Source organism: Cynocephalus volans, chromosome 4 (genome assembly GCF_027409185.1).
Source record: "Cynocephalus volans isolate mCynVol1 chromosome 4, mCynVol1.pri, whole genome shotgun sequence".
Taxonomy (NCBI): domain Eukaryota; kingdom Metazoa; phylum Chordata; class Mammalia; order Dermoptera; family Cynocephalidae; genus Cynocephalus; species Cynocephalus volans.
The window spans coordinates 152,304,020-152,318,295 of NC_084463.1; the positions used below are offsets into that span (position 1 = coordinate 152,304,020).

Below are 14,276 nucleotides of genomic sequence, written 5' to 3' on the forward strand. Positions count from 1 at the left end.
GCCAGACCTAGAAGCTTGTCAAGTAAAGGAGCTCACGTCTCCTCCAGACATCAGGCCTGGGGCAGACCTGGGAGAGGAAAAGTGAGCCTGGGAAGACATCCCCCTCACAGCCATTCACCAAAATGATGAGCCTTCAGTCCACTTTACAGTTTCTACAGGAATGCCTGTTTTGAACCCTGTGTGGTAACCAAGAGAATTATTATCCCCATTTAACAGAGAGGGAAGCTTGAGGTTTAGGAAGACAGTATAAGCATGGACTTCGGAAGGAGAATGACCAAGTCGAAGTTCTTCATTTGCCACTTACAAGCTGAGTGACTTTGAGTAAGTTGCTGAATTTCTTTGCTCCTTAATTTCCTGATGTATAAAAGATGGGGTCATCATATTTAGGTTTCAGATTATCACATGGATTTTAAGAGATGGTATAGGGAAAACTCTAAACACAAAGTATTTATTGACTGACAGTCATAAGCTCTTCCACCTACTAACTTTGTCACCTTCAGAAAACTACCTAATTTATCTGCACCTTGGTTGTTTTTTATATGTAAAAGTGTGATTTTAAAATGAAAAAGGAAAAGAAATGTGTCACTTCATAAGAATGAATGAGATAAAATAATCCACAGAAAGCACTTAACCTCATGCCTGGCACAAAAAGGTGCTCCATACGTGTTAGTTCTGCATTGACATCCACAGGGACAGAGAGCCAGAAAATGATGAGCTACAGTTCAGACCAAGGTCCTGTGGTTCCAGGCCAGCAGTGCCTGAGCAAGGGTGACAATGGTGAGGAAAAGAAATTGGCAACAGTGGCCTCACCAACACAGGCAGGAATAAATCATTCAAAGGTGGCAGCTCTCCTGTGCCTGATCCAAGAGATAGATGGTGCCCCTTTATCCATGTGCACAGGTAAGAATGAGCAAAAGGGCATGGTCACAGAGGTGGGTGGGACCCCATTGCAGCTCTGGGGTATTTTCAGGCAAAACTTCGATTGGCAAAACTGATTGATAATCATCTATAAATAGGTCTTATTTCCTGAGTGCCTGGGAAGAAAGTCTGCAGCTTTTCCCAATTCCTGCCTCTTCTTCCTAGGACACCGTAGCTCTTCTTTTCCAGAAAGTCCCAGGGCAGGAGCTGGGCTCCCTCCCAGCATCCTCTTCCGAGAATTCTATGGATGCCTGGGAGAATGGGTCGGAGGCATGATTCAGAGCCAGTGGCTAGTAGTAGGAGTAGGTCTGAGGTCTGCTGTGGCATCAAGGGCCTGCAAAGCACATCGGACAACACCAGAATCACAAGAGGAAGAGCTCTTGGAGGGGCCTCCACAGACACCCACAAATACATAGGGAGCCAGAGGGAAGGGGTGATGCTCTTCAGAGCCAAAGAGCTTACAAAGAACACCAGCACACAGAGCAGAAGAGAGAGCGCAGAACGTTTTGCACAGTGTCCTCCAGACTCACCCACATTGTCATAGATGGAGAAGTGTATATGTATCTGGCCCCCCATACACAGCACATAGAGTTTTACAAATGAATTCATTGTTACTGACTTAACATACTATCACAAAATGGTTTTTTTATTTTCATGTCTTTAATTTCTAGCAAGATGATGTTTGTATTAGTTTGCTATTGCTGCATAGCAAACTATCACAAACTTCGTGGCTTAAAACGACACCCATTTATCAGCTCGCAGCTCTGTAGGTCAGAAGTCCTGGCACAGCATGGCTGGGTTTGATACTCAGGCTGTAATCAGGACATTGGCCTGCTGCATTCTCATCTGGAGCTCAGGGTTGGTCATCTTCTGAAGTTATTCACATTGCCAGCAGAATTCAGCTCCTTGCCGTTGTAAGATGGAGCTTTCCATTTTCTTGCTGATGGTTGGCCACGTATCAATTTTAGCAACTAGAGGCCACTCTCAAGTCCTTTCCACATCTCCCCCTCCATTCTCAGAACTAGCAATGGAGAATATCCCTGGAGTCAAATACCCTCTCAGGAAGGGCCAGGTCCTTTGAAGGGCTTACCTGACTAGGTAAGGCCCACCTGGGTAGTCTGCCTTTCGATTAACACGAAGTCAACTGATTATAACCTTGTCACAGGAGTGATATTCCATCATATTCACAGACTCTACCCAAATTCAAACAGGAGATGGTAATCCTGAGGGTTCTATCGGTTTCCTGTTGCTGCTGCAACAAATTACACAAACTTAATGCCTTAAAACAACATAAATTGATTATCTCGGAAATTGTCTCCTGAATTGATTATCTCATTTGAGGTTAGCAGCCTCAAGTGGGTCACCAGGGCTGCATTCCTTCTGGAGGCTCCAGCAGAGAACCTGTTTCCCCGTTTTTCTAGCTTCCTGAGGCTTCCTGCTTTCCTTGACTCACGGTCCTTTCCTCCCTCTAAGCCAGCAGTGTAACATCTTCAAACTCTCCTTCCACAATTATGTCTCTTTTTCTGACTCTCCCGCCTTCCTCTTTCCCTTTTAAGGATCCTTATGATTACATTAGACCCACCTGGATAATCCAGGATACTTTTCCCATCTCAAGACCTTTAACTTAACCACATCTACACACCTAAATCCCTCATGCCATACAAGGTAACGTATTCACAGGAAGAGCAGAAGATGGACATCTTTGGAGTCTATTGTTTTATCTACCGCAAGGATCATCTTAGAATCTCACCTACCAAAGTGTTATATTTTCTACATCTGCATCAGAGCAATTTGTGTATTATATAAATTTGTAAGAATTATATTTGTAGCATTTCCAAACATATTTGGCACATATTATTTCAACTTATTTATGTCTAAAATCTATTTTCCCATTGAATTTCTATCCTTTCTCTCTGATTTTATCATTTTTTGCTCAGTGAAACCTTGTTGTCTTTTAATGTCAAGTATTTGGCAAGAGCCATTTTGTCAGTGATATTGTTCATTCCCTCAACGTACAGAAAGGTATCTTCTCTGCACAGCCGGGATAAATGTGCTATTCTGTTTTCTTCCTGCTTTTGTATTTTGGTATTGTTTGTTTATTTCTTTGTACTACTTGGAATTATTTTCAATGTAGAAAAATAAAGTATGGAGCTAATGTCTCAATAACATTTCTTACTCTGAGATTACCTTCAGCATTATTGTTGTTTCCCATTTTCATATTCTGTATTCTGATAGTGAGAATCACTTCTGGAAAGCATAGTCTATCCCATGGGAGTTTTTCAAGCCCAAGTATTGAATAATGCCACTGAGTAATTTTCAGTTTGCAATATACTTCTCTTAGTTGGGTAATTCTACCATCATTACTTTTAAGCATTTCTCATTACATCATCATCATCATAGTATCATATTATTAATAATATCATCGTACTATTACAATGACTATGATTATGATGATTATGATCTATGAATTCTTGATGGTATTTCCCCCAGATACTTTCACTACTCATTCATCAGATTCTGCTAAATACTTCATTAAGTTATGATAATGAAGAAAGCAGGGTCACCTTTCTTATTTTTGAACTTTCCCATAACTAGAGAGATCAGCTTTCCATTTCTTCCTCTACTTTCATTCTACTAAGGTTTTATAATTTTCCCCAAATAAATGTATGTGGTGGATTAAATTAATTCTCATGCATTCAAAGATTTTCTGTCATTGTTACAACTAATTTGCCACGTATTCAGGAAATCATAATAATGAAAATAATTTTTGACTCATTTTCTACAACTCTTTGATTTCTGTGTATTTTCCCAGTAGAGTAAATCCTTGACATTCATGGATTGAATAATCACAGTTTCATTAACTTGTAAGAGATCCCAAAAGGCCATGATGTGCAATAATTTATCGTCTTTCTGGGGTTCAAAATTGAATCACTCTCACCACAAGACTGCTGTGCAGGTGAAAGTCACTTTGTGAAAGGGACCAGCCAATCACCCAGCACAGGTGTCTCAACATGGTTTTATTATTATCTACATATGAAATAACTCTTATAGTGTGATACAAGTTTCATTTATTTGTGTAAAAAAAAAAAATGACCTCTATAGAAGCCAACCGCTAGTGCTAGAGCGAAGACGTTTAAGCAAGGAATAGGCTGTAGCAGATTTTAATTTAGTATTTCCCAAACCATGCACCACTGAAAACTGTTCTCAATATTAATACTTCCCACAAAAGGAAGGAAGAGGAGGAGGAGGAAGAAAACAAGCAGGAAGAAAAGGAGGAGGGAGAGAAGGGGGCGGGAGAGGAGAAGGGGGAACAGAAGGGGGACAGGAAAAGGGGTGCAGAAGCCAAAAAAGAGATCAAAATAAGTTTAGGAAATGCTGGATATTATACATCCCTCACTCCTCAGGGCTCTCACTGGCAGATTGGCCCTGACCACTTGCACATTAAAGCCTCCAAGAAACTTTGCAATAATTAAATTTGTTTCATTTTGTTTAACGCGATGTTTCTCAAACTTATTTAAGAACAGTTTTCTCATGGCCTATAGCGCACTATGAAACACCAGTTTGATTCATAGAATCCCATAATGATTCATAGAATGATGAAGGTAAAAAGTCATAAGGTCATTTAAAATGTTTGTGCTCCATTGATCCTCACTTTTACAGAATATATCATACGCAACAATAATGTTCTTAAACTAGGGTTTCCGGAAGGTTTTGCAACTTACCTTGCACAAGAGCACATTCAACTCATCTGCAAATGTCATATTCTCCTTTCTTCACTTCCTATTTTTGTGCAAATTATTTGTTTTCTCTTCTGCATAACTATTTCAGCAATTGTATACTCTGCTGTTTATTTTCTTTTACTGTATTTTATTTGTTCATTTAACAAAATCACTGTAGTGCTCACTGTATACTGTTTAAGTGATTTATTAACAACAACTCATGTTCCTAAAATAACCCCATGAGTGAGATGCCATTATTATTATTCCTATTTTGCAGGTCAGAATACTAAGTTTCAAATGGCGGTGAGGCATTCTCGCCTAGATCTTATTTTCTAAGACAGCTGTGACTAATATTTTCCTTCAGTCATATTATTGATTCTAATTGTAAATATAAAATTTCTTATCATGTAAAGGAAAAAAAATCTCCATTCTTTTCTGTTTGCTTTTTAAGGTACCTCTACTCAACACTAAATATTGCATTGTGCTGAATACCTTTCTTAGCCTCTATTGAGATAATTCTGTTTTCTACCACTTCTTAGTGAACGTTAACAAATTATGATGCTAGCTTTGCTTTCCTGAGGCCCACCATCCTCTGTTATAATGAATTACTTGTTTGGATGTGTCGTTGTGTGCTCTGGATTGAGATTAAGATTTCACTTCTAAACTCATAAATAAGTTTGAACAAGTATTCTCTTCTTTAAGGGAGGCAGGGATGCAAATCACGTTTAACTCCATCAATTCAATAGACATATATTCATGAAGCGCCTACCACGTTACTCTGCACTAGACACTATAGACATGAATGATTCCAAATGAGCATAATAGAAGAGAACACAGAGGAAAAGCAAACATTTCATGACCATATAGGAAAAAGAATCATGTTAGAGAGGATAACGTCAAAGATTTTGAGAACTTTGTAAATGCCCAGTTATATCCGTATACACGTTATATCTGTATAACTTCATACTGGTTGTTTTCTATGAGTCCATTTTGGTTCCCCAAATGACATAAGATATTGCTTATATGCAAGAGGGCCCCATTCAACTGAGTGAAAACACAGAGCCAACATCAGTCTCATGAAAGAAGAATCTACATCCATTTCTTGGCGGCCATATACCCACCACCTGGTCAGGTACCCAGCACACAGTGAATGCTCAATAAATATTCATTAAAACAAAGAAACGAGCCAGCTCTTTGACCAAACCAACTGGTCAAGCCAGTTTTAAAAATACAGGAAAGCTAGAGACTTGTTCAGTGGATCAGTAAGAAAAAAAGTCTTGCAAAAAGTTCACCCCCATCTGAAATCATTCTGGGGGTATAGGGGAATGGAAAGCTTGTAGAGATGGGAACAGGACAACAGACAGAGTTCCAGGGACCTGGAGAAAGAAGAAAGTACTACAAGCTTCCACTGCTGTAGAGACAGCACCCCAGGTACCCCCATCTGGGCCAGGTGGTTGAATTTTCGGATCCCAAAGGCTCTCAGATCCCAAGCCCAGGGGAAATTGGTCTATTCCAGCCAAGCCTCCTAGCCCCAGAGAGCTTATGAGGTCAGGACTGAGAGACAAAAAAACAGAAAAATCTCGCCTCTTATAATTGTACCTAACAAGCCCTGAGTCAGTCACCTGGTACCTGGAGACCAAAATACATTCAGACCAGGGAAGCAGGTGTTATATAGCACCTAAATAAATATCTCCCATCAAGTAAGCAAACTTGTCAATTGCACTTCTCTTTTTCCTTTCCATCCTTATTCATGTCTTCAATCCCCCCAACACCCCCCCCAACACACACACACATACACACCGTGTCCCTTTCTTTATCCAAACCCTCTTTATTTTCTCTTCTGGGTCTGATGCCCTTAGCTCTCCCTCCCCCATCTCCTGACTGTAGATCCAAGCCTTGCCCCTACTCGAATCTCTCCCACTGGACCCCTTTGCCCTCTCCCCTTGCCTGCTCCTCTTCCCCTGCCCCTGTCTGGTCCTGCCTACCCTACCCTCCCTGTCTCCCCCTTGTCCTGTCACTAGGATCCTGGGGATGGTTGTGAATTCTGCTGAGGGTTTCGTTCTCTCCTGTCTCATTGTGGTGGGGTCCATAGCCCGTTCTCCCTGTTGCTCAGAGATGTGGAAGCAGTTGCTAAGAGACAGTGAAACGTCAGTACCTGGCCCTCGAGGAAAAAAAGGGAGTGAAAAAGGGAGGGGGGATGGAGGGAGGGGAGAGAAGCAGGGAAAGGGGAGGGAGGAGAGGACCTGGCTCTGGCGGAAGCCACATGCCCCAGCCACCTCAGCACCAGCTGAGTTTCTGAAAGCAGCATTCAGATTCTGTGAACTTTCTCCTAAGCATCCTGTCTCTGATTCTGCTTTTGGGTAAAGAAGGGGCACGGGGACCACAGGACAGGAAACCACAGAAGATGCTGTCCTGGGATCCAGGAGACATGGAGAAGGAGAGGCCGGGGGAGGGGAAGAGCCAGGGAGGCGATCTGTTCTGAAGCAAGCAGGCAGAGCACGGGGATTCCAGGATGAGGGAGGGAGACCCGTGTCTGCTGCAGATGGATGGCTGTGTCCTTGGAACAGAGTGAGTAGGCTCATGAGGGCCTGTGGGAGTGCAGGGGGAGACCTCGGAGCTCAGAAAAATGAGGCTGAATAAAGGAAAGCTGGGGTGATTTCCCAGTGGGTGGGATTGAGGCTAGAAGTGGTGGGAAGAAAGGCACTGCCGGACGAAGGGGAGGGGTGAGGGGAGGACAAGTGAGGACAGTAGGTGGGCAAGGGAGAAGCAGGGGTCACAGAGGGGTGGGGTGGACGGCAAGCTGAGGTTCAAGGTGTCACCACCCTGGATCCCTCTGCCTGACCAAGTGTGGTGCAGGCTCGAGCCGGGGGATCAGCGAGCAGGAGAGTGGAGTGTTTGTGGGAAAGGATGCTGGGACTAGGGTTGTGCTCTGGGGGGTGAAAGGTGGTGGGGCAGTCTGGGGAGGGGGCTCTGCATGTGCAGAAAGAAGCTGGAGGGGAGACTGGAGAGAAGTGAGTCTGGAGGCAGGGCAAAATGTGGGGGAGTCACAGAAGAATGGGGTGCGTGTGTACGTATGAGTGTGGGGGAAACAGGAGTGACGAGTGTTCAAAAGGGGTGTGCAAATGGCCAGAGTGCGGATGCGTGTTTTCCTTACGGAGCAGTTCAGGGTGGGGTGTTTGGTGCTGATGGGGGTGGGGCTGTGAGGAGAAGGAAAGAATGCATCTAGCCCAAGACAGAAACCCAGGACGGGGACGGCTGCAGGGCGGGGCAGGGAGAGTTGTGGGGGACAGCAACGTGAGACCAGGGTCTGAGCCCTCCATGGCCCACACCTGAGAGACAACTTTGTGGTTGGGGGATCAAAGAAGAGAGAAGACAGAGAGAGAGGGCTGAAGTGGGACAAGGAATGTAGGTGATGGGTGGGGGGTGTTGACGGCACCGATTTCTCTGCCTGAGTGCTTTCCTTGTTAACAGAGTGAATTCTGCCCCCACCTGCTGAGCACAGTGTGGCACTGAGGGTGGCCTGCCTTGGACAAGTAGCCAAGCTCCCCCAGCTGACTGCAGCCTACACCTCCAGGACTCAGGACTCTTTCCAGCCTCGGCGGCCCAGATAGTGGGTGGCACTTGGGGTCCTCTCCTCCCTGGGGAACAAAGAGTCTCCCTGGAGATTCCAGCAGCCACTGAGGCTGAAGACTCTTGGGCTTTCAGGAGGCCCATGGAGACCTACTTCTTCCCAGGCTCACTTCCCAAAACACCCACCCTGGGTCCCCCTTGGACTCAAGCCCACTGGGCCACGAGGAGAAATGGCCTCTGAGATCTTCAATGTTGGAGACTCAGGTGCAGCTCTGGATTCTTAATGAGTCCCAGACTTGGGACAGGGCTTAAGTTTTCTTAGAAGATGTGCCAGGACCTTTAAAGGGCACCTTTCATCTCCCTCACCCCCTCCGTCCCACCTCTCAGAGCTAGCGCCAAGAGGAAGCATCCAGCAGGCATGGGTGAGAGGGACACAAAAGATCTGCAGGGGGCCTTCCAGGACCTGCTGGAAGCTGGTCCAGCCCCTTCTTTGTGTCCTTCTTTTCTCAAGTTTTGATCATCACTTCTGACCCTGGGGGACCTCAGCTGGGTTTCTTGCCCCCTAGGCTCCAGAAAGGGACTTCCTGTGGGTCTCAGGAAGCCCTTTGGTGCTTAGAGACTCCTGAAAAGGTCTGAGCCATGATACCACGTGCTCAGAAGCCCCACCTTCACAGGCTCTGGCCCCTAATGTAGCTGCCTTCGTGTGCCACTGACTCTTGACTCCATGGACATAGTCCCAATGGGCTCCCTTCGGCACTGCTGCTGCCAGCTGCCTAAGATGGGTGACACTTGGGCCCAGCTTCCCTGGCCAGGGCCCCCCCACCCTACCATGCTGCTGATCTCCCTCCTCTTGGCAGCCGGGGTGACACACTCAGATGCCAGCATCAGCTGCCCAGTCCTTTGCACATGCCACAACCAGGTTGTGGATTGCAGCAGCCAGCGCTTATTCTCTGTGCCTCCAGACCTGCCAAGGGACACCCGCAACCTCAGCCTGGCCCACAACCGTATAGCCGCCGTGCCGCCCGGCTACCTCACGTGCTACGTGGAGCTCCGGGTGCTGGATCTGCGCAACAACTCCTTGGTGGAGCTGCCCCCCGGCCTCTTCCTCCACGCCAAGCGTCTGGCACACCTGGATCTCAGCTACAACAACCTCAGCCACGTGCCAGCTGACATGTTCCAGGAGGCCCATGGACTCGTGCACATAGACCTGAGCCACAACCCATGGCTGCGGAGGGTACACCCCCAGGCCTTCCAGGGCCTTGTGCAGCTCCGGGATCTGGACCTCAGCTATGGAGGCCTGGCTTTCCTTAGCCTCGAGGCCCTTGAGGGCCTGCCGGGCCTGGTGACCCTGCAGATCGGTGGTAACCCGTGGGTGTGCGGCTGCACCATGGAACCCCTGCTGAAGTGGCTGCGAAACCGGATCCAGCGCTGCACAGCAGGTGAGGAAGGGGGCAGGGCTGGGTGCAGGCAGGGAGGGCCTGCCTCACTAGAAGCAAAGGTTCCACTTAGAGCTCTTGAGCACCTACTGCGTGCCCTGATCTGTACTTGCCTTCTTGTACACCAGCTTTTCCCATTGGCAAGTATTTGTTGAATCCTTGCAATGCATGCTATGCAGTGGGGATCCATTCGTTCATGAGAAAGACGTCCCTTGCCTCTATGGTGCTTATGATTGAAAGAGGCAGACAGAAAACAAATAAGAAGACCTAATACTGAGCTTTCACCATGACCGAAGAACTTGGCATGCATTATGTCATTAGACCCTCATTTTTATTATCCCCATTTTACAAATGAAGAAACTGAGATTTAGAACAATGAAAACATTGCCCAGAGTCACTCATTTAGAAAGTGTCAGGGCCATGGATAAAACCCAAATTTACTTGACTTCTAAGCTCTACTCTACTCTACCAGACTGCTTTTTAAGTGTTGTAAGTGCTGGGAAAACTCTCGAAGAAATAGCAATGGCAAAACTATTATACTTACTATCTGCCAGGCCCTATTCTAAGCATATTACCTATTTTAGCTCATCTTATCCTCACAAGAACCCTAATGAAGTCCCCACTCCACAGAGGAGGAAGCTGAGGCACAGAGAGTTTCCATCACTTGCCCAAAGTCACATAGCTGCTAAGTATTGGAGTCAGAATTCAAGCCCTGACAGGCTGGCTGTCCTCTGGCTATATCCTGAAGAGTCAGGGCCTGACTTCTGAGCTGGCCAAAGGACCTCAGCAAAGTTCTGTTAATTGTAAGCATGGGGCGGGAAGCTCAGAGCAGAAGCTGAGAAGTGACAACTTAACCAGCCAGTCCCAACTGGAGGGTGGGATGGGACCCTCACCCCATGGCATCCAAGCCTGGCCCAGAGGCAGGCAAGGTTCAGCTGCGACTCTGTCACATAAGCACCCGGCAGTAGAATGACAAGAATAGCTGGGAGCTCTGTCCCAGGGGCTTTCCCAGAGCCTTGGCTTAGCACATGTGGAGAAGCTATGCTGAATGAGGTAGTGGGGAGAGAAGGGCTGAGTGGGGAGCCCAGGACCAAAATAGCTTGGGGGGGCTGTGGGTCACGATTCCAGTGTTTCCTCAGAGTTGTGGGAGGAAGTTCTCTGGGACCAAAATAGCTGCGGACTGGGAAGGGGGGATGGTGGGGGCAGAGGGGGAGGCTGCCTGGAGCCATCTCCCCACCAGCTCACTTCTGCAGGCCACGTCTCCCCTCCTCCTATTCACTAGTGACAGAAAGGGCACTCACACTACGTCTCCATTGCACCCGGGACCCCCTCCATTTCTGTGACCTCTGAGGTCCCTGCTGCCCTTCAGAAGAAACCCAGACTCCCAGCAAGTGAAAGAGGGGTCCAGCATCCCATCAGAGCAGCCTCACACATGGACACAGTTGAGGGACCAAGCTCCAGAGGGGACAGTGGCTGTCCACAGGCCCACAGTGAGAAAGCAAGAAGACACAGTTGGAAACCCAGGTCCCCTGCTCCTCCACAGAACACACCTTACACCAGGCTACACTCTCCAGGAAGCTTCCTCTTGGGGGCAAAATTTGCCTGTGTAGGTTGGACTAAGTGATGCTCTTCCCTAGGTCTTTTTCCACTGCTTCCTTCCTTCTTCATGGGATTTTCACTTGCTTTTTGGAAAAATTCAAACAAAGAAGGACCTAAAGGATTCCTTGTGATATGGCCTCACTTCAAGACTGGTCCCTTGACTTACCAGGGAGCTTCGTCAGCCTTCAGTTTCCCATCCTGCCCCTGCGCGGTCCAGCCGGTGGCCCTCAGAGTGTCCTCTGGCTGCTCCATACTACTGCCCCACCCTCCCCAGTTCTCATAGTCCCACCACTCTACCCCCTTCCTGTACACTACAGATTTCACAACTCAACATCCTCCAGTTTCCAGAGGAGAGCACCCGAAGGTCAACCCCAAAAACGACCCTGGCCAGGCCAGGATCTGGGGTCCTGTGCACATAGCCTACAGGGACCGCTCACACTAGAATTTGGAAAGTTGCATCCTTCTTCCAAACCTGAACCCCCCTTTCTTTTTTTCTTTTTTTTCTTTTTTTTTTTTTTTTTTTGCATCCTAAGATATTGTTGTGGAAGGATGGGAGGGTGGGGGGGAAGTGGGAAGGGGACAGGAGTGGCCCACAGCTGGCTCCTTCGCTGGCCCAGTTGTTGATGGCAGTGGGGCGGGGCCACACCGGGCTCTGGAGCCTGGGACCTTCCGGCAGTGGCTCAGTCATCACTGGCCTCTGAATCCACATTTCTAAGGATAACAATGCTCATCCATTTCTCAAATGGGTCAATCCAAGTCTATCTTTTTATTCTTTGCCCTCAAAAATTGCAAGAATGAACACACAGCATTTATATACTTCACAATTTAGAAAACTTCTTCACCGTTGACTCTCTTAGAACAGTTAGGTTGGATTATCCCCTTCCTACAGAGGCAGAACATGAGAGCCAGAAAGGCAAAAACATAAATAAATAAATAAATAAATAAATAAATAAATAAATAATAAAAAAGACTTGCCCAAGATAAGAGCTTGATTAATATCTATCCACTGAATGAAGAAATGACTAGCTGCTCAAAAGCCACTGCCTAACACTGCGTGGGAAAACTGCTACCTGCATGCCACTCTTACTTCTAGGGCAGAGTGAGATAAGACCACTGATAGCAATCACACATTTAAGATGACCCTGGAGGGATGACAAGGGACCATCAATGCTGGAGAGAACAGTAATCTCACCAAAGGAGCAGACCCCTTTTGCAGAAGCCTGAGTGCAGAATAGGAGCCCCAATGACCTACCGAAAGAGACCTACCTATGCTGAGAATAAAAGCTCATACTTGAGTAGTATTTATTATGTACCAGGAACATATTGTTTATATGCATTAACTCACTGAATCCTCACTACAACCTTATGAAGTAGATAATAATCCTCATTTACGCATGAAGAAAACAGGACACAGAGGGGTTAAATAACTTACCCACAATCACACGACTTGTGAGGTGGCAAGAGGCAATTTGAACCCCGGCCGATACTCTTAACCCTACACTCTATGTATCTGGAAGAGCCACATGGGGTAGCAGAAAGACCCAACGTTTTGAAGGTGGACAGAATCCTGTGTTTAACAAAGATTCATTGAGCACTAACTATGGACAGGACACTGTTCTTATGCTACAAGAGGAGCTTATATTCAAGGGGAGAAGATAGACAAAAAACAAGCTGTCAGACAGTGATAAATACTATGGAGAAATAGAAAGTTGAGGAGGTAAGATAGGGAGCCTAGGGAAAGGTGGAGTGGGGGTTACTATTCATACAGACTCATAAGGGAATGGCTGGCTGGTTAGCTCAGTTGGTTAGAGTGCTGCCTTGCAACACCAAGGTCAGGGGTTCGGATCCCAGTACCAGTCAGCACCAAAAATGAAGGTGGCATTGAGCAAAGTCCCACAGGAAGTGAAGGACTGAGCTGTGCAGACATCCAGGGGAGAAGCTCCCTCACAAGGGGATGAATGCAAAGGCACCCCCTCCCCACCCTGAGAGGAGACACGCTTGGGGTCATGGAAGAGTGAGAGGAGGTGTGTGTGTCTGGAACAGAGTAAACAGGAGCAGAGAGGGAGAGACGGGAAAGAGTCCTTGGAAACTAGGGTGAGGACCTTGGATTCACTCTGTGCAAAAACAGGAAGCCAGGCAAGGGTTTCAAGCAGAGAGTGGCATGACAGGACTTCAGATTTTAAAGGATCACTCAGCTGACTGTGATAAAATTGTTTGCAACCAGAACCCCAGAGACCAGTGGGGAGGCTATTGTAAGAGACCTGGTGTCCCACAAAAGCCCCAACTCTACCACAGGTAGCAGCTAGAGGACTTTCAGCAAATTACTAAACTCTCCAAGCAGTAATTTTCACATCTGTATAAATACTTGCCTTGAGGGTCATTGAGGGGATTAAAGGAGATAAGTAAATTTGGGGTTACATGGAAGAAACTCAATGAATATCTTTCTTCCTTTCTCCTGGGAGGGGTGGGGGAATCTCCAGTCCATTCTCTCTCTCCTGGACACCTCACCCTCCCTGGCTTCTGTATTGCAGATTCTCAGCTGGCTGAGTGCCGGGGTCCCCCTGAGGTTGAGGGTGCCCCCCTCTTCTCCCTCACTGAGGAGAGTTTCAAGGCCTGTCACCTGACCCTGACCCTGGATGATTACCTCTTCATTGCATTCGTGGGCTTCGTGGTCTCCATTGCCTCTGTGGCCACCAACTTCCTTCTGGGCATCACAGCCAACTGCTGCCACCGCTGGAGCAAGGCCAGCGAAGAGGAAGAGATTTGACGTGGTGCCTCTCATCCCTCTGTGCTGCTGCTGACTGCTGGACATCTTCCCTGGCTGCCCATTTTTGTTCCATGGTGCCTGGGTGCCTTGGTCATGGTTCAAGCAAGGTCAGGAAACTAACTATGTGTGAGCATCTACTTTGGGCCAGACACTGCGCTAGGAACTTGGAGTGTGAGATGATTCAACCCAGTCCCTGCCCTTGAGCCTCTTACCTCTGGTAGAGGAGAGAAATTCAAAAACTATTCCCTTTAAGACGATATGTCAGGA

General features: G+C 46.9%; 1 protein-coding gene across 1 annotated transcript; it reads left to right on the forward strand.

Moving 5' to 3' along the window:
- Nucleotides 1-8,874: 8,874 nt before the first annotated feature.
- Nucleotides 8,875-14,009, forward strand: LRRC55 (leucine rich repeat containing 55). Its single transcript, XM_063092412.1, has 2 exons — nucleotides 8,875-9,646; nucleotides 13,774-14,009. The coding sequence occupies exons 1-2, from the start codon at nucleotides 8,932-8,934 to the stop codon at nucleotides 14,007-14,009; spliced, it is 951 nt and encodes a 316-aa protein (XP_062948482.1). The 5' UTR covers nucleotides 8,875-8,931.
- The last annotated feature ends 267 nt before the right edge of the window (nucleotides 14,010-14,276 follow it).

Excerpts from the sequence above, each read along its gene's own strand:
- LRRC55 (XM_063092412.1), top strand. The coding sequence starts at position 8,932 with ATGGACATAGTCCCAATGGGCTCCCTTCGGCACTGCTGCTGCCAGCTG. Across the intron at positions 9,647-13,773 it reads GATCCAGCGCTGCACAGCAG|ATTCTCAGCTGGCTGAGTGC; the intron begins GTGAGGAAGGGG and ends TCTGTATTGCAG.